The sequence below is a fragment of the Tyto alba genome, unplaced genomic scaffold, assembly GCF_018691265.1.
Source record: "Tyto alba isolate M040663 unplaced genomic scaffold, T.alba_DEE_v4.0 Super-Scaffold_42, whole genome shotgun sequence".
Classification (NCBI taxonomy): domain Eukaryota; kingdom Metazoa; phylum Chordata; class Aves; order Strigiformes; family Tytonidae; genus Tyto; species Tyto alba.
This window is the reverse complement of record NW_024881318.1, coordinates 34,135,058-34,154,750: the sequence shown is the minus strand read 5'-3', so window position 1 is coordinate 34,154,750 and position 19,693 is coordinate 34,135,058. Positions and strand designations below refer to the sequence as shown.

Below are 19,693 nucleotides of genomic sequence, written 5' to 3'. Positions count from 1 at the left end.
TTGTAAAAAGGTTCTTATGTATAGTCCAAACCTAAACTCTTTCCATTTAAAACTGTGGCCCTTTGTGCTGTCACTACAGAACCCAGTAAAAAAACTCCCTCCATCTTCCCTGTAGCCCCCTTTAAGTACTGGAAGGCTGCTATAAGGTCTCCCCGGAGCCTTCTCTTCTGCAGGCTGAACAACCCCAACTCTCTGCCTGTCCTCATTAGCAGGTTGCTCCAGCTCCCTGATCATTTTTGTGGTCTTCCCTGGACCCACTCTAGCAGGTCCATGTCCTTCTTGTGCTGGGGACCCCAGAGCTGGACACAGCACTGCAGGTGGGGTCTCAAAAGAGTGGAGTAGAGTGGGAGAATTCCCTCCCTCAACCTGCTAGCTATGCTGCTTTTTATACAGCCCAGAATATGGTTGTCTTTCTGGGCCAAAAGCACAAATTGCTGGCTCATGTCCCATTTTTCATATACCAGTATCCCCAAGTTCTTCTCTGCTCAGTCTACTCACCACACAGCCTGTAATGACTTTGGGGATTTCTGCAACCAGGGTCCAAAGGCAAAATATCAAAACCAGAAAAATTATACATCCAAATCAGAAGAACACATCTGTGCTGAAACAAAGCACGAGAAATTTTCTTAAATGAATCAGGCTGAAAAATTTGTGAAAAATTAAGATCAAAGTATGACATCTGGAATACAGCCTTTGCTCATGTATGTAATTCCCAAGTTGTCTGAGATATGGGCAAAAATGCATAGAGCTATTAATGTACAGATCAACACACCCCTATTTTCAGAAAGAGTTTTTTGTCATGTTTCTGAGGAATCAAAAGAATGTAGCTTTCTCTGTGTGAGAAGTTTGTTGCCAGTGGGTGCCCTGATCTAGGGTATGGTAGAAAAGACAGTGGGTCTTGTGCAGCTGAAATTCTGTTCTGTGATGCACTGAGAAGAAACTAAGTGCAAACTGTGAACAGGGAGGATATTGTATGATATGAAATATTCCATTGACCAATTTGGGCCCATTGCTTTGACTCTGCTCCCTCCCAGCTTCTTGTGCACCTGCATACTAGCAGGACATTGGGAGTTGAAAAGTCCTTCATAGCAACAATTGCAAACATCATAATATTATCAACGTTCTTCTCATACCAAATCCCATACTGGATCCAAAATAGAGCACTATTTTAGCTACTAAGGAGAGAAAATTAGGTCTATCCCAGCTGAAACCAGGACAAAGGTAAAGAACATATGTATTGCATCATATCTCCTCACACCTAATAAATTTGTCCAAACCTCTCTGCACAAAAATTCTTAAAATACTCTTGATAAATTGGTGGTTTGTTTTCCTCCTTGCAAACAATTAAATTCAGCCAAATATCTGAACAGTTCCTTTGGGTTTCAGAATTCAGGGACCATTTTGGAATTCCAGAGCAAACAATGCTAAATCCATCATAATATTTAATGGGAAAGGAGTGTGACACTTTTTTTCCCTATTTTCAGGGAACAATTTTGTCTCCTTTAATTTCCTTCATTCACATGTCCTTTAGACATAATTACAGGATGCTAGTTAAATAACAGTTTGCTATGAGGTTGTGGACACAGAGTGTGATAGAGAATGGACACTCCTCTTGAAATCAGGAGGATCTTCTTCTGTGAACACGCTTCTAGGTGCTGCTACTGGACCTATGGAAGTTTTCTACTCCATTGACTGAACTCTGTAACAGTGAACCCTTTGATCTGCACAGAAAATGTCTAGTCTGGTTCAAATTAACTCTCTGCTCTGCTTCTTATTTCTACCTTTGTGTACTCCCCTGTTCTACCATACACATATTTTTAGTTCTGTCCATCTCATCCTTCTGCTGTAACACCTGATGACTTGCTATCATCTGTTAACAATTTGCAAGTACCTGTTTCATGTCAAAGCATGTGAAAATGAAATTGGGAAAACAGTCTTTCTCAAAATTGACTCACTCCAGCAGCAGCCAGAATGTCCTCATGTAAAAACTGAAAAACACTAATAGGCTGGTATAAGTATACCTGTAATGAGAGCTGTATCTGTCATAAAAATAACTAATGACATATAAGAGGGATTTCCTTCCTCTAGGAATGCTGGTAGCTTGTTGTCCAATGAGTTCAAGAATTTCTGGAGTCAGGACAAGTTTTTTATTAACTGCCCAGAGAGGCTGAATGGCAGATCATAGATATATAAATGTCATGATCTGGACAGTCATTACAATTTAATCCCATAATATAAAGCTATTATTCGTTTGCCTTTAATACTTAGGAAAGATGTTTATTTTAATGAAGGTAATGGTTGGAGAACATGACAGTATCCTGATATTTTAATTGCTTGTTGAGGTAAATAATGCAGAAAAGGTCTTTACAGAAAATTTTCAGAGAGATCTCCTTTCTGCTAGTGTATGAGGCCTTCAAATGTCCAAGAAGATAATACAATTTTCTAAATTTCTGTTTCTTCATGTATCTCCCAAGTGTTCTCACACAATTAGAAATGTTTTGCAAACAACTAAAATACTGTATTTGATCATTATGAACTTGTAACTGTGTAGCCCTGTAATAAAGTATTGCCATTGCTCATAACAGGCCATAAGCTTTGTATCAAGTTTCTAAGGCCTTAGGACTGCGCTCATCAGACTTGCTCTGTCTGAACATTTTTTGGTCTGCTTGCAGCTTCACTTCGCTTCAGTTAACTGTGACAGCAGTTTCTCCGCTTGACAAGTTTTCTGTGGCTATTTTTTTTTTCTTTTCAAATCTTTGCATGGTGCAATGATAGTTTTAAATAGGTTATAGTAACAGACAGCTACACTGTGTAGAATAATATTTATGACTCTAATATGATGAGGTAATGTAGAGAATGTACAATACCAGAGTGTTGAGAATAGGAGACATGGGATACAGTGTACATAGGCTGATAAGAGATGGAGCACAGGGTTGACACTCCTTAGGTTGCTCAGGGTTTTACCCACTTGGGTCTTAGAAACCTCAAAGGGCTGAGACTACTTACTCCTTTGGCTCTACTGCCTGCTTCCATGAGCCCTGCCCCACACCTTAGTAAAGAACCTGGCCCTGCCTTCTCTGTAACCTCCCCCATAGGTGTTAGAAGGCTGCTATTAGGTACTCCTGAAATCTTCTCCTCTCCAAGCTATACAAGCATGGTTTCCTCAGCCTCTGGCCATGCCTCTTCTCCAGCCCCTGACCACCTCGGTCACTTCCTGCTAAACCTTCTCTAACTAATCAATGTCTGTCTTGTACCGGAGGGCCCCAAACTGGCCACAGTATCCAGATGTGGTTGAAGGAGTGCCTAATGAAGGCAGTTAATGGTTTCCCCTGAGGTAGTGGCTGCCCGCTGTTAGTACAGCCCAGCATGTTACTGGCCGCCTTTGCTGCCAGGGCATGTGCTGGGTTGTGCTTAGCTTGCTGTCCACCAGTGCCTCACAGACTTTTTCAGCAGAGGTACTACCTCACCGGCCAGTCCCCAGCCTGTACTTTTGCAAATAGTTAGTGTGTCCTGGGTGCAGGACTTTGCACCTACCTTTGTCGAATTTTGACAGGTTCCTGCTTGGTCCAGTTTCCCCACCTGGTCCTGCAGAACTGCAGCCTTGCCTTTGGGCCTGTCCACTAAGGTCACATAGTTTGGGGTTACCTGCAAAGTCGATGAGGGTGCACCCTGTCTCCTCCCTGGCATTATTTACAGACACTACACAGGAGAAGGTCCCATGTTAGACCCTGACAAACTATATTCATTAACAGCTTCTCCGTAGGGTACAAAACTTTACCCACTACACTTTGACCTTGATTCCAGCCACTTTTCACCTATCTAGTTGTCTACCTATCCACCCAGATGAGATACAAAAATTATGTGGAAGACCATGTCAGAAGGCCTGCTAAAATCAGTATAATACTATGACTTTCTCCTCATGTAAGAAACCATTTTGGTATAAAATAGAACACTTGGAAGTAGTTACCTGACAGTACTAAAGGAATTCTGTATCAAACTCAGGATTTAGATCTCCAAGAAGAAGACACGATGGGAACTCTTTCCACAATTTACAAGCCTCTTAAGCATCTTCAAAAAATTTCTGATGCTTGAAGAAATGTGAGAAATCCAAAAAACTCTCCATTGGAAAGAACATTTGAACTTTTGTTTGAAACAAGATTTCAATTGCTGTTCAGTCACCATGAGGGCAACTTCAATAAGCTCACTGAGCAAGAGTCGGGATTTTAACTTATACGTATATGCTACATGTGTGAATAAGGCATCTGCTCTGTATGCAGGAAAAGGTTAATTTGGAATACAATGCAAGTTGTATTAATTAAACTTTGGTTACTGTGCTGAGATATGAACATTTAAGTCTGAATTAAGATAATCAAATGTCATATTCCAAGCATCAAAAAAAAATCACATGCAGAAAAAATCACGTGCATTATTTTAAATACAGAATAGTTATGTAAAACATTGTATATAAACTAGTTAATGACCTATTTCAGTACTATGAATCCTCTCACAGTACTTCTTTTCCACTTCTGAGTATGTCTCAACTATTGCACAAAACCACTAGGAGAAGGTTTGAACTCCATTAAAGACAAACAAGGACAGGAGAACAATAGTTTATTTTACTACATAATTTTTATAATATAAATACCCACTTTTGTTCATCAAAGGCCATATTTTAGTAAGAGCATGTGTTGTCATTTCAGCTCACAGCAACAGAGCACTACACAGCCGCTCACTCCCATTTTCCTTCCCAATGCTGAGAAGGAGAAAATAAAGCAAAAGGCTCAGGAATTGAGATAAGGACAGGGAGGGGTGACTCACTCATTACAGTCATGGGCAAAAGACAGACTTGTTAGGGGACCAAAAAAAGAACATAAATTTAATACAAACACTAACAACAACACCACTTAACAGACAGAGTAGCACAGTGAGAAGCATTACCACATCTTAAGAACACCTTCTCCCCACCCCTCCCTTCTTCAGCATTGCTCCTGATATCTGTACCTCCTCCTGCAAGGGAATGGGGGTGCAGTCAGTGATGCTGCTTCTTCCTCCTCAGGGTGGGGGGAACTCTTCCCCTCCTCCCTCATGGTTCCCCTCTCACAGGAGACAGTCCTTCACAAACTATTTCTCTGACATAAGTCCCTCCCACGGCTGCAGCCCTTCCCGAGCTGCTCCGGCGTGGGACACCCCCGCATGCTGCAATCCTCCCAGCGCTGAACTACAACAGCGGGAGCTGCTTCTTCCCGCACATTCCCAGCTCCCTCCTCTGTGTTCAGTCACCTACTCTAGAGTGGAGTCCTCCACAGGCTGCAGGTTGGCATCTGTTCCACCAGTGATGTCCATGGGTGGCTGGGGAGGGATGGCCCCTGCTGTCTCACCGCAGACTACAATGGGGCTCTGCACCAGTGCACTCTGTTCTTCCACTGACCTTGGTTTTCACACAGATGTTTCAACTCCTCCTCCCAGATTCTCCTTCTTAAATACGTTATCTCAAAGATGCAGCTGATTGACTCAGTCCTGGCCAGAACTGGGTCTGACTTGGAGCTGGGGGAGCTTCAAGAAGCTTCTCACAGGATGGTCAGTGCTGTAGCCCCTTCCCCTGCTACCATAAACCCCACCATTACACTCAAACACAACACAGCATATGTGTGTGTGAGAGAGAAGTGCCTTTCTATCCACTTCCACCCCTTCTCTGCACGTCCTTTATGAAGTTCAGACAGATTTTTATTTTAGCAGTCCTCTGTGGAATTTTTTCTGAGCTGCTCAATAGTGTCTGTAGAGAGGCTGAACCTCACCTTCCCTCTTTAAGAGACAGATAAATTATTTCTGCTTTTTATGCAAGGTGACTTTGGAGATAAGGGTTAACAGTCTCTGACAAATCTAGTTACTGGTTGCATATTTGTTTCATATAACTTCCATTTTCCACAGATTTACTTTAGGAGCACTCAGATGTTGTCTACGCATTTTGTGGACTTCCACCTTTCAGAAGTCTGTGAAGTGTGAAGCTTAAAACAAACATCATGGCTTCTAACATTTAAAAGGCTTTTCATTGCCAAATTTTCTTGACGATTGTGGTGCTTTGGCAGACTGAAATGTTGCACTGTGAATATTCATAAAGCCCTGAATATTTCACTCTTTCTGTCCTACTGTGAATAAAGGTATTACTAGCTTCAGTTACGGAGGTTCACATTGCTCACTGTAGTAAGATTTATGCTTCTAGTAAGTTTTATGCTCATACTAAGGTTTCTGTGCTAAGCCAGTGCCTCCCTACTTGATTGTTAAGGTGATTTATTTTGTTGACTGGTCAGTTTTTGGGCTATATTTCCATTTTCATACTGTTGTTAAATACCACATGTACATTTGAACATTTTCTTGTTGCTGTTGCCAGTCTCTTGTAGAACCATTGAAATTAAACAAGGTTTCAAAGTGGATAGCTGAATTTCATTAATGTATTGGCTTTCTCTCTGCTTTCTGTGAGATCATTTTTTCACTGTGGCCCTTCTAGCTGACAGTGGTTGACATCCATCAGCATCTCCAGAACCTTTAGCAGGAAGGCTCACTCCTCCTGCTGTGGGCATGACCGTGAACGCTCATGGAGTGCTACAATCCTTTCTTCTGCTGTAAGCAGCGTGTTCTGCTGCAGCTGAGAATCACTGAACCGTACCTGTGGGAAGGGACCTCTGGATGCCATTTGGAAGAGCACGGCTCAGAACAAGGGCAACCTGCAGCAGTTCGCACACAAGCGTCTTAAACAAAGCTCAGGCTCAGCTTTTTAGGATCGTAGCTGCCTGCTACCCTAGGGCCGGAGTTTCTTTGTTAGGGAGCGGCAGGAGCCGGGCTGCTGCAGCAGGGTGGGTGAGCACAGCAGAGTCAGCGCCCTGACCCGACAGCCACGGCCTCAGGGCACCTGAGCAGGGCAGCGACGGCAGCGGGTTGTGTCAACACCCCCAGCGCCCACCAGGTGACAGCCAGCAAACGCGCCGTGTCCCCCGCCGGTCTGGGAAAGCCTCACGATCGTTCGGGACCGAGAGGGGGAACAAGCTGGGTCAGGGACCGAGGGGCTGTCGGGGGCAGCCGAAATGGGGCCGGTGGGCAGAGGGCCGTGGGGGGAGGTCGGTCAGGCCCCGTTAGGGCAGCGATGCCCGGATGCTTTTTGATGCTTTACTTTCTGAAGTGAGACCGCTTCAGTTGCCTCCACCCCCCCCCGCCCGCCCCCAGGGCTTTTACGTAAAGGACCTTTCCTTCCTGCCCCTGATTGACAGCGATAAGAGCTGCCACTGTTTTTCCCACGGAAGCCCGGCCACGCCGCCCCCCGCCCCGCCCCGGGAAGGCGGCGCTCCCCGCGCGGTGCGCTCCGCCCGGCGCGGAGCGGCGGCGCCGGCGGCGGCAGCGGGAGGGGGAAGAGGAGGAGGAGGAGGAGGATGGTGGTGCGGCCGCTGCTGCGCGCCGTCATCATGGGGCCGCCGGGTTCCGGGAAAGGCACGGTCTCCGCTCGGATTATCAAACATTTCGGGGTGAAGCACCTCTCCAGCGGCGACCTGCTGAGGGACAACATGCAGAAGGAGACAGGTGGGAACGGGGACGGGCCACAGCGGAGAGTGGGACACCACGCACACGCGCGCGAACCGGCCCCACGCAGCCCGGCGTGACACAGCCCCGCTCCGCCGCGGGGCGTGGGGGGGGACACACAAACAGACGGTCCTTCCGCCGCCCCGCTCCTTCCCCTTCTCCCACACACCGCTCCCCGTTCGGGAAGCTCCTGCGGGCTTCTTGAAGGGGTTTTTTTCAGCTCCCCAGCCCCACCTCTGTGTGTCCATTCACCCCCCACCCCCTGAGGTTGGGCGCCTGCACACAGCTCTTCCTGGAGGCCAGAGGCCACCGAAGTGGGCCTCAGGGCTCCAGCCAAGGATCCTCTAAAGGTGTCACTTGGCATCCTCCTTGCAAGCACGGACAGGGCATATTTGGGGTTTATCCCGTTTTCCTTGGTTTGTACCACCTAACTGTTTCCTCGTCTTGGGGCTTTTGGTAAGCACCCAGCCTTTTTTTGCAGGTGTTTCTGACAGTCTTCTAGCTGAAACATCTGGAAAGGGAAAAATGTTCATGTTTTTAACAGACGGGGCAAAAGGGAGGAGTTTGGGGCGATCAGACTTTTTCAGATCTCTGTTAGACGGCTAGAGGTAGACCCACCTAGAATTACCAGCTATTCCAAATGTAGGAGGCCTTGTGCTGAACGGGCAGATGTAACAGTAGTAGCTCTTTTCAAAAACAACGAGCAGAATTTTAAAACCAGTTACCTTGAGCTTTTGAGATTATTATTGTTGTCCAACGAGTTCGTGTCGTGCTTAGGTTTCAGCATGGTCTGTGTTTGCATACAGAGTTGTTTGTGTTAGGTTAGGATGTGAATTATACTTACTATGTAGTCCTAGCTTGATCTCTGGCTCTCTGTTGAGATGCCACAACCCCTCTCTCCTGTGGATTTTTGCAGTGATGAAAGGTCTCCTCCTGACTTCTGCATCTGGTTTTCTTCAAGGTGGGGTCAAAAACCTTGTAAGAACCTTTTCAGATTGCATGTGATGAAGTGGGAGTATTGTTATTTCCAGCACTTTGAAACTGCAGACGGCTACATTCACTTGAATCACTGCAATATAATGGTTAGGTAACTGGCCGTCTTGGTTTTGGAAGCTTATAAGCACATTTGAAGGTGGAAAATTATCTGTATTGTGAAATCAACTGTGATCTGTTTTCTTCATCTCTTTTCACACAAATTCTGTTTGCTCTGTAAGAATAATGACTTTGGCTTAGTTGACTGACTTTACTACGGTTGATATCTACAAGTTAAACATTTGCTAGGAGCACTACCTGTGCAGGCATATCTGATCACATTCATGATTTTTCTGTCTGTTGGTTGGGCAAGTGTAGGTTTTTGTTTACACAGGGTAACAAAACCAAAATTGTTGCTGTTAAGAAAATTGTTGCTGTTAAGAACTTTCAGTGTAAGTAAGGCCTAGTGAGAAAGGAAGGCATTCCAGAAGATGAAGGAAATAAGTTATTTACTAAATACTTCGGGTTTTGTGCTTTTTCAGTATGTCTTGAAAGCAACGTTAAAGAGCACCAGAATCAAACTGAAGTGGAAAGAAAGAATGTGAAGGAGAACCAATATATGAAATGAAAGTGTAGCAGACAAGTTAAAACCCTAAATGTGAGGAGAGAAGCCAGTGTGGGGTGTAAGAGATAATGAAGTTTGCTCTGAACTTGCTTGTGTAGAACTTGTAGGAATCTGCTAGAGTTTTTCATTCACTAATTAACACAGATGAAGCTCTGTTTTAATTTTACTGAAAGTGAGTCACTCATTGCAGAAATGATCTCTGGAGGATTGAGACGAATACTGAAGTAGCAGGAATAAGTACTACACTGAAGGAGGGAGAGGGACTGAGGGGCACCTCAGTGAGCTTTGGCAAGTTTAGTTGAGGCAAAGAGTTTGAGTTTTGATTATAATAGAAGAGTCCTGCAATTCCCAGTTCTCTGAGAACTGTGTTAGGCTAAGTTGGGCAGATAGAACACCTGGAATATTAAATATAATTAGCAATAGTTATACGGTGGCATTTTTAGCATTTGTTGCCTTGTGAAAATGGACTTTGTTGAAAAGTCCTGTTGAACATATGGGCATCCTTAGCCATTTGTACTTACTACCATGTTCTGCTGCTTTGGAGAGTGGAGAGACCATGACCACTTCTCTAGTGCTAAGCAACGTGTTGTCTGCATATGGCTAGAGCTTGTTTGCTGTAATGTAGTCAGGACGTGACAATCTTCTGCAAAACCATGAAACATGGACAGCTGTATCATCTACATGGGAGAGAAACTTGTGTTGCCTTTAATTTCAAAGATTGCCATGCCTATAGTGGTTTCAGACCCAAGGTGGAAAAAAAGAGAACAAAATAAAGACAAAAAACCCTCACAAAATCCCACCCCCAACAACAGGGAAGAAAAAAAAAAAAAAAAAAGCAGCTATGTTCTAGTATACAAACTTTTTGTCCTAACATCTAACTATTTGGGTACAGTTGTGCCTTTTTTTTTTTTTTTTTTTCCCCTGTAATAGTAACCTTCTAAATGGCCTGAGATTTGTAGATAGAGGCAGTATGTTTCCAGCTCTGCTGGTCTAATAGTAGGTCCTTAGAGCTTGCCATATTTAAACCTCTCTGGGCCCAAAAGCTCATCTGTCTTTCCAAAGTGTGTTAGTACAGTTTATCAACCTTGCGAAGTGCATATTCTTAGATCATTGTGTCTAGAGCAATGATGCAGTGTAAATCTGTAACAGATTCAAGCAACAAGTAGACATTGAACTATCTAGATGTAATTTAGTCCTTCTCCCAGCCTACTTTTGCAGGGTACATAGTTCAAAGTATACTAGAACAATAAATGAGGCATGACTTGCTGACCTCGAAGAGGGGAGGTAGGGAAAAGCACAGACACTGTACCCAGGTAGACTGTCACCGTCTTTCTGGTTTGTGATGTGCTGGAGGAGTCAAGCGTCAGAGTCTGACTCTTTTCCACATTGTGAGGATTATATGAAATCTGACCAGGGTGCTTAGTGCCAATTTCTAAATGATATTAAAACTTTCGAAAGACTGAGTTTAGATGTGTACAACCAATAAGGGGAAATTGTCCCTTTGATACCTTTTTTTTTTTTTTTTTCCAGTGCCAAAGCTACTGTTTGCATTACTTGAGGGCATCTATTGCTTTTCAGTTGCCTTGTCTAAAGAATGGCCTCTGTACTATTTCACTTTCCAATATTGCATCAAGTGATGGGACTGGCATTCTTCACTACTTTCTGCTGAAAGTGATTATATCATGTGTTGGTGTGCCAGTCCATCCCATTTTCTCCTCTGCCTAGTTTACTGTCAGTAGATCTGAATTGGCTGCAAGTAAAGGCTTCTGCAGATCTACAATAAAACCAACCTAGCTGCTGTTCTGGGTGATTTACATAACTGGGTAACTGTTTTATAAACGAAGGCCACTGAGACTTTGTGCCTAGGATGCAACCCAGGAAAAATAATTTCTTCCTGGGTATACCCATGATTTGGGTGAACTATAGCATGCTACTGCCTGTCATGTAGGAGCATGGTGTGATATCCTGAACTGTGATGTGTGGATGGCATTTTAGCAAGCCAGTGGGCTAAATGACTGGTATTAAAGATTAGTCATTTCCATGGGAAAATACTAGTGTCTGCGTGCTCCCATAAATAGTTTACAACATCTATAAACTTCCTCTTGTAACTCTAGTAATCATAAAAATACATATCTGGCAAGCGTGTCCTACAGCATACTGCTCTCTTAAATACCAAAGGCATTCTTCTTCGTAGTGGAGTCGTAAAATAGTAACTAGCCACTTAACTGAGAAAATAACTTTCTTGACAGGAAATCTGAGGTCTGATGTCTTAATGAACTTGTATCCTTTACATTTCTTCTTTGGAAGACTCTTTTACCTAATGGTGTCTCCTGATCTTTGTTTTTAGAACCTAGTATTTTGAATACTTACGAGCAAAGTGACTCGGGTGGTGTGAGGATAGAGATGTGCTGAATGCCCTGTTGCCATCCATGGAACTAGAGAATGAATCTGATACATTTTTGCATGATCAAATCCTAACTGATCATCTGTTTTTCAATTTCAGCAAGCATACTGTCTCTCTTGTTTACAACTGTACTGTTCTGCGCTGTCCTGATTAGAACAAATTTTGTGCAGGCTTGTGGGCTTTTTTTCACTTGCTGGATGTCAGAATAGTATAGTGTGACTCCTCTTACTTTTGCAGAAGTTGGAATCCTTGCCAGGTCCTACATTGATCAAGGGCAGCTTATTCCAGATGACATCATGACACGACTAATGCTGAATGAGCTCAAAGGTCTCGATCGGTACAACTGGCTGTTGGATGGTAAGTTAATATGTTGGATATCACTATGTATGGAGAGAAAATCTGCACTGGAAAGCTTCGAATGCTTTGGTCACTTGCAGTTAGCTACACTTCAGTAGCCATCCTTGAGCTCTAGTAACTCGACAGTATTTCTTGCCAGTTTGTTGTGAAGCCTTCAGCAGCTAGACTGCCCCAGTTTTTTTGGCTGTAAAATGCTTCAGGTACATTCTGCCTTCAGAGTGTTATAGGAATGTTTAATTCATGTTGGAAAGGGTAGTTCAACACTCCAGTAAAATTTCAAAGCCGGCATTTCTCACAATTCTTATGCTTTATTTCCCCTTTATAATATGCATAGAGAAGTTTATTTTTTTAAAGACTTTTCTTGTTAAAGTCCTTGGGAAATGGAACACTTTTGAAGAATGGAGCTGAAGAATTATTTAAATAGAAAGGTAGGTATGTGATGCAGCAACAAAGTAAGTATGGAAGGCAAGTACTGCAGCAGCGCAGTGTGTAATAAATCACCAACAAAGCCACTCCTTAAGTGCTCTGAAAGGTCTTTCATTTGCTCTTTGGTTCCATTCTCTAGAGTGAATTGTTCTGAAATTCTGCAGTGTAAGCTCATGGCTTCACCATTCATGGTAGAGAGAAAATGCATTTGCCACTGTCTTCATGAACTGAATGGCTCGTTATCCCAGCCCAGGGGAGTACAGTTGGATGTGCAGCACAAAGATAGTGTCTAGGCTGGATGTGTGTGTTTTCAGATTCTAGTCACTGCCTGTCTCAGTAGCTAAAACTAAAAAATTGTTGCTAGTATTTGGAGGGAGTGAAAAATCCACAGTGCTCTCTGTCCAATGTTGTAATTGCTTCTAGTACAGTGATCTGTTCTGGTGGCTTTAGTCAGTTATGTTCCTCCTTAGTGAAGTCAGAGGCTTAATTTGCACAGCGAACAGCACAATGAAACCTAACCAATAAAGGAAAGAGCTGCAGATCTTTTATTTATTTAGTCCTGTGTACACACAGTTCTAGCCTTGTGGATCTGGATGCGTGGCAGTGTATCTGGGCACACTGGCAGCTCTTAACAGGAGGATGGTGTGGAGACTGTTAGAGAATAGATCAATTTCTGCTGCATGTTAAAGTGCTAATGCTTTTAAACTTTTGGAGCAGAAATTTTGTCTGCATCTGCATTTGTAATGGGACTCAGTGATTTACACTAGGGATAGCTCTAGCATGATTGGCTCTGTACGAACAACACTGTTCTGTTGAAATATGCTAACCAGAAAGTTTTTAGTTTGATAGCTGCAACTCAGAACAAACAGCTGAGGTCAGACGGGTCAAACTAAATAGTGTTGTTGAGCTGCTTGTATGCTTATTTAGCCAAATACCCATTTCCACTGCCTTAAGACAGGTTTGTGGCTTCTAGACTCAGCAGATCTAGCAATCTGAGTCGTGTGTGTGGGTATGATTTGCTTAGATTCATGTGCTATATAATTAGGTCACTTTGTGTTCCTGGACTATTCATAATTCATCACATTTTGTAGATTATTTTTTTTCTGTATTGAGAAAACACCGTATGCTGCAAATGCTGGTTCAGTTTCAATTAAATGCTTTTGTAAAGGCATTTTAATTTGTTGAGGAATTTTCTCATTACTAAGTCCCAAAGCAAACTCATTTTCCAGCTGCATAACTAAGATGTGTGGTGGCTTGTCAATAGTAAGAACAGCAGTGTGGGAGTCCTGGCTCTCTCTCTGCTCTTAACATTTTGAAGCACTTCCATGAGATAATGTGAATGTGAGAGAAACAGGATGAAGGCAGCTGATGACTGTGCTGCAAACCAGGTTCATCAGACTTAATGCACAAGCAAGATCTTGGTCTGAGTTAATCAACTCTTTTCTTTTGTAATCTGTTAGATGAGACACAGTAGCCTTGAGATGATAACTTTTATTTTTTTTCTGCTGTAATGCTAGTTCTTGGCTGGTTCTTTACTCAGGCAATGGACTCATCAGCCAATGTTATGCAAAGAAGAGTTTTTTAAGTTTGTCCCTATCAGTACTTGCCTTTATGGAGAAGCTTACGTGTATAGTATCATGAAAATTACAAGCCACTGAAGAACATGAGACTCTGCAAGAGCTTTGTGGGTAGAAGTATTATTCCAGTGAATCTGTGGTGCATGTTCTGCAGTAGCTTTGACTGCTAAAGTTCTTGTGGTTAACTCTGAATTTTAAATTCTGTGTGGAGATCTTGGTTTTCTTATTTTCTGTTCTCCCAACCCCCCTCCTTAAGTTCCACTAGATTTCTCTAGTTGTAACACGTGCCTTTGAAGGCACACTACTGGAGCCATACAGTTCATGGGGCAAAATGCAGTGTCTTTTAAGTGGACAGATTCCTGTTCAGCCTGGGTGTTCTCACAGTCATCATCCCTGAGGATAGTTTGATGCACTAGACTTTCCCAAACTCTTTCTAAACCTACTTTTTTATGTAAAATTAATCCTGGACTGCCCCTGGTAGATATATCTGGCTTAGGTTTGTAATGGTTACCTGCTTAAGCCAGACTTTCACAACCATAGAAGCAAGAGTTGTCACAAACGTTTCTAGGTTGTCCAAGACCTGAGTGAACTGCCTGTAGCTTTTATTGTTCAAAATGTGTATACAATGCTTATATTCAATGTAGTGCTATGTAGTACCTGAGTACAGGGTCTTTTTGCATTTGTTAGTTACACTTTGGGGAAGATGATGAACTGACATGAGGAAATGGAAGCTGGGAGGCATCTAACAAGTTAAAGTACCATGACAGACTGAAAAATACTTGGAAAATCTAATGTCTCTTCAACCTTTACAGTATGACGATGCTTTTTTTTTTTTTTTTCCCCTGTCTGACAATTATTTTCTCTAATGATTGAATCCAGGTAATTCTCACTATAACTCTGCCTTTGGATTTATATGGAGTTGTTTTCTTTAAAAAGGTTTCCCCAGAACGGTTGCTCAGGCAGAAGCCCTGGATAAAGAATGTCAAATAGACACAGTGATTGACCTAGATGTGCCATTTGAGACCATAAAATGTCGTCTCACAGCACGTTGGATCCACCCTGCTAGTGGCAGAGTCTACAATCTTGAATTCAGTCCTCCCAAAGTGCAGGTAAGTAATACAAGTCCAGAAGAAAAAGGCTCATTTTATCTCTTAGGAGCACAGAACTGTCTGGTAACACCCTGCCATTGAGGGTATGTTAGTGACCTGGTAGAAGCTAAAGCTGATGGACAGTGTGCTTGTCCACTGCAGGATGAAAAACCATGGTATTTTGTAAGCTCTTGTTAAAGCTGTTGGCTGATCTGGAATATTCAGAGTCTTGCACACTTGCACAGGAGTTGGGCATGTTTAAGAACTTGCCTGTTCTGCAAGTTTGCAGCCAGTACAGTCCAAAATACAGTTTTCCTTTCTCCAGAGGACTCATTCTTTGTATCTAGCAAGCGTACCTGAGTCAGAGGAATCCACTTAATTCTTTTCCTGTGTTTATATTTAACCAGGATGGATATTTTCAAGGGAACAGTTGTCGTATCACAAAATCAGATGTAGAAACTTGCCAGTCAAGCTTCTCAACAGATCAAAGAGGTTATATATCCTAAAGAGGAATAGTGAACTTGAAGATGATGATTGCTCATTGTTACCTTAAGATTTGTGAGGAACTTGGATTAGCTTTAGTGCAACTCATCTTAAACTGTATTTCATCTTTAAATAACTTGCCTGTTGTGGCATCACATTTCTCCTGGAAGCTCTATTAAGTTACATCAGAAGCATAGCAGGCCTTGTAGTTTTTGGATTTCAGTGTTGCAGGAAAAGAGGCCATCTGAAACAGCAGGTAAGCACTGGAAGTGAGCAACTGGAAACACTGCCTTTGTATTGTTTAGAATGTGCTGTTTTAACTCATGGTTATTTTTAATTGCAGAAGAGCATAGGCAAGCTGCAACAGAGTTATCAGACACACCAAAGAGTGGGCCTCAGCTGCAGCAGCTTTGCTATTAGGAACACTCCACTTTACCTTCCACTAATTAGAAGGCATATGACAACATAGTAGATTGCAGTATTTAAGTGAGAATATGGAATGGAGCTTAACAGATGAAATACAGTTGCCTCTGTTATCTAATAGACCTGCAAAATGTTTACTTACTCAACAGAACCAAAAGATTATGGCTTTAGAGTGAATGCAAGGCTGAAGGCTCAATATTTGGTAGGTACAATGCCTGCACAGGTGATAGAAACACTTAAGTGTTTTAAATGATTGCATTATATAAACAAGCTAAGTTTGACTGTATAAATCCATCTCTAATATGATACAGATGTTCTGGAACATATTTTCTTCACACCTTCACTAACAGACAGTGAAGCTTACTGAATATTGATGGTTATTGATTTTCTGAAACTGACTGTCAGAATGTAAGCAGGAAAGGAAAACATTTCTGTGGTCTAATTGGCTTTGTACTTGCAAAATCACTCATGTTTCCACTCTAAATGTCAGATTAAACTTGTCTTTAGGGAAAATCAAAATTCTTGAGGACTTATTAATATGTACGAAGGAGCAAAGAGTCCTTATATCTGTGGTGGGTCATATTCAGATGCACAGTGATTCAATGCACCTAAGTAGGAGCCAACTTTTATGACACTGGCTAGCCCTTCGTAAGATATGCCAGTGGTCAGTAATTTCTTCAGTCATTGGTGGTTTCAAGGTTTATGAGCTCTGTAATCACTTAATGCACTTCAGTGAATTGGAGATGAAATGTGCAGTAAAGTAGGACCTGTTGTATTTCATCCCTGGACCCCAGGACCTGTCACATTAGGTCCCTACCTCTTTACTGAATCCTGGAAAAACTTCAGCTGGCTTTTATGGCATTTTTTTGTACAGCTGTTGTTGTATGATAACTTCCATTTTGTTACTTAAAATCAAAGGGCCATTAACTCCTTTCCCCATTTCAGTACTGTCAAATAAAGGTTTGATTCGTCTCTTGCTTGTTTCGTGGGATGCAGGAATATATTACCAACAATACTGCTTTCCCTCATATATGAGGGTTTTGTCTACATATTTCCCATATTCAGTGCATGTTCCAGCAGACAAATTAGTCATTACTATGACCTGATGTTCATTGCCAATACTGAGAAAATGTTTTTAACTGATGGACTGTTTTACTGGAAAGTCAACATCTTATATTCCAGATAAGATACGGGCAGTAGCTTTTCTCTTTATAAGCAGAAATCTACACCTTGACTAACTGGAAACTGATCATAATTTAAATAGAGAATTACATGGAACATACTTAAATGGAAATAAGAAATAAACACTAGTATTTGCTTTTAACCATGATTAGGGCATTGATGATATTACTGGAGAGCCACTTGTTCAGCGTGACGATGATAAGCCAGAGACAGTTACCAAGAGGCTGCAGGCTTATGATGCACAAACAAAACCTGTTCTAGAATATTATCGGTAAGTAGTAAAATCTATTCCACATTCTAAAAGCTTCTTCCACATTAGCACAGTGCAGAACGGATCTCCTCAGTTACAGAAATATTGCAACAGTGAACATGGTATGAGTAGGAGTGTATCTTCCATCAGCTCAGTAAGAAATAAATCCAGAACAATGAGTATATTTTCCACCATTGCATGAAATCTTTTCAGGAGCCTGTGTAGCAAAAGAGCCTTTCACTGCAGCCATATTTAGCTTTACACAGCACACTGCAGTATTTGATACATTATAATACTGTTCTGAGCAGCGTAGCTCTGGTTAGTAAGATAACAGAGACAGTTTGGTTTGTTTTTTTTTTTTGGAAGATCTACCAGTGTTTTCTGTTCTGGATGTATAAGTAGAAGCCCTCCTAACAACAGCAAGGGGTCAAGAAGTGACATACAAATAGAAAAACTGTTAATGAGGATTTAAAATTGGCTGTTCTAAGGCAGCATTCTGAAGTGAAAATGCCTCAAAGCACCACAGTAATACATAAGGCTAAGCTATTATTACTGATAATAACATAATTTACAGATAAAACTAGCTACTAGAACTAATTTAGAATAACTTGACTGTGCTTGGTTCACTTGCTTCTTTGATCTTTGACGTGTAACTTTACAATACTTGTGTTAGTCACGGTTTGTTGGGTGACTGCTGTATAGCATGGGCTATGTGACTGCATTGCTGCTTCTTGTTTTTACCCTTCAGAGTTTGTTATTAAGAAGTACTTTGTGGACAGCTGTCAGTTTTACGAATTGATGTGGCCAACAGCTCACTGTTTGAGGAAGAGTAATAAAGTCCTGCCTGCATTCCCAATGTTATGGCTGTTCTTGGTGTTAAATCACATGCATATTTGCACACTGCTGCTAGGGCAATCTTAAAGTGATGCAGAGATCTTGCAACAGTTAAGCAATTTGACTTCTGTAATGCTTTCTTCCTTTTCTTCCTTAGGGAAAAAGGGTTATTGAAATCCTTCTCTGGAACAGAAACCAATAAGATCTGGCCACATATCTATGCTTTCCTTCAAACCAAGTTGACAGATGTGAGTCAGAAAGATGCTGCCAGTCCAAGGTGAAAATAGGTCTAACTTCTGCTCATCTGTCATAGTTCACACTTGGTTACATGAGATTCAGCAATCAAGGATTTCTCTAAGAAGTCTACCAGACTGATCAATAATTAGTCTAATGTTGTCCTTAACTTACATTATGATAAAACTTTGTTGCCTGTGGTTTTCACTTCAATGCTGTATTTTTTTTATATTAAATATACCTAATTTTTATAATATAGTAACTGACTTTAACAAAAGAAGCTACTTTTGTGTCTCTTATTCAGAAAATACTTATGTTTGCACATATTGACTGGTGAAGGAAACACATTTCAGAATACAGCTTAATTACAAAGCACATTGATTTACTGACTCATGAAATGTAGTGTGAAGCAATGATAAGGGCGTAAAATCATGTTTCTTGAATGTGTGAGTAGTTGAGGCCAGCTAGAAGCTATGGCAAACCATGACCACCATTCTACAAATGGTGCATACGTAGAGACTGAACTCATGAAAATGACAGTCAGATTTTTAGCTTTGCTTGCAGAGATGCTATTTGATTTTGTTGGACTTAAATGTTTATATTTCTGCCCTCAGAACAGCTACCTTGCAGGCATGAGAAAGCAAGTTTCAATGACATGTAACACATTCAGTAAAGCCTCTGTCTTTGTGCAGCTGTCTAAGACTTTATTAGTAAAAAGACAGCAGATACTGAACAGATTAAGTGTAATTTGGTAAACCTGTAGCTAGATGAGCTTGACTAGTAAATGTGTCTTTTCTGCTATCTTTGAAAAAAACTACTGCTCATTGATGTCAGTGCCAGGACTTCCAGTGGTCAAGTTATTAACTTTGTCATATTATTATGGCAAGTTTGATTGTAGCAATTGGACTGGTTTTCATGGGTTCATACTACTAATTAATGTCTCTGACCAGCTCTTGTATTTATTTATTCACTAGATAACTGGAGTTAAAAACCTCCACAGACCACATGTTTTATAGTCCAGGTAATGCAGACAGTGCTGTTTTTCAGTGAACTCTACTAGCCCTTTTTTATGCTCAACAGATTGAGAGTTTCAGGAAGAATCAGCAAAACTTGAGGAACAAACAATTCTGTCTAGGCAATGTCTGAAGCAGCTGTGTCCTACTAATGCAGTGACTGTAACCAACTGCTGACGTACCTCAGACTACATTTGTACATCTAGCTTTAGCAGTATTGATGCTGAGACACATTAGACTAAAGATGATCATTGTA

At 41.7% G+C, this 19,693-nt stretch overlaps 1 protein-coding gene across 2 annotated transcripts; it reads left to right on the top strand.

The window, feature by feature from the left end:
• The first annotated feature begins 7,301 nt into the window (after window positions 1-7,301).
• On the top strand, window positions 7,302-18,701 carry AK3 (adenylate kinase 3). 2 transcript variants are annotated; one of them, XM_033003737.2, is made up of 5 exons: window positions 7,302-7,569; window positions 11,808-11,927; window positions 14,867-15,039; window positions 17,259-17,377; window positions 18,348-18,701. In XM_033003737.2, the coding sequence occupies exons 1-5, from the start codon at window positions 7,422-7,424 to the stop codon at window positions 18,469-18,471; spliced, it is 684 nt and encodes a 227-aa protein (XP_032859628.1). In that variant the 5' UTR covers window positions 7,302-7,421; the 3' UTR covers window positions 18,472-18,701. The 2 variants fall into 2 exon arrangements, with proteins under 2 accessions (XP_032859628.1, XP_032859629.1); XM_033003738.2 differs by lacking the exon at window positions 18,348-18,701 and adding an exon at window positions 18,105-18,205 and having other exon boundaries at window positions 7,375-7,569.
• The last annotated feature ends 992 nt before the right edge of the window (window positions 18,702-19,693 follow it).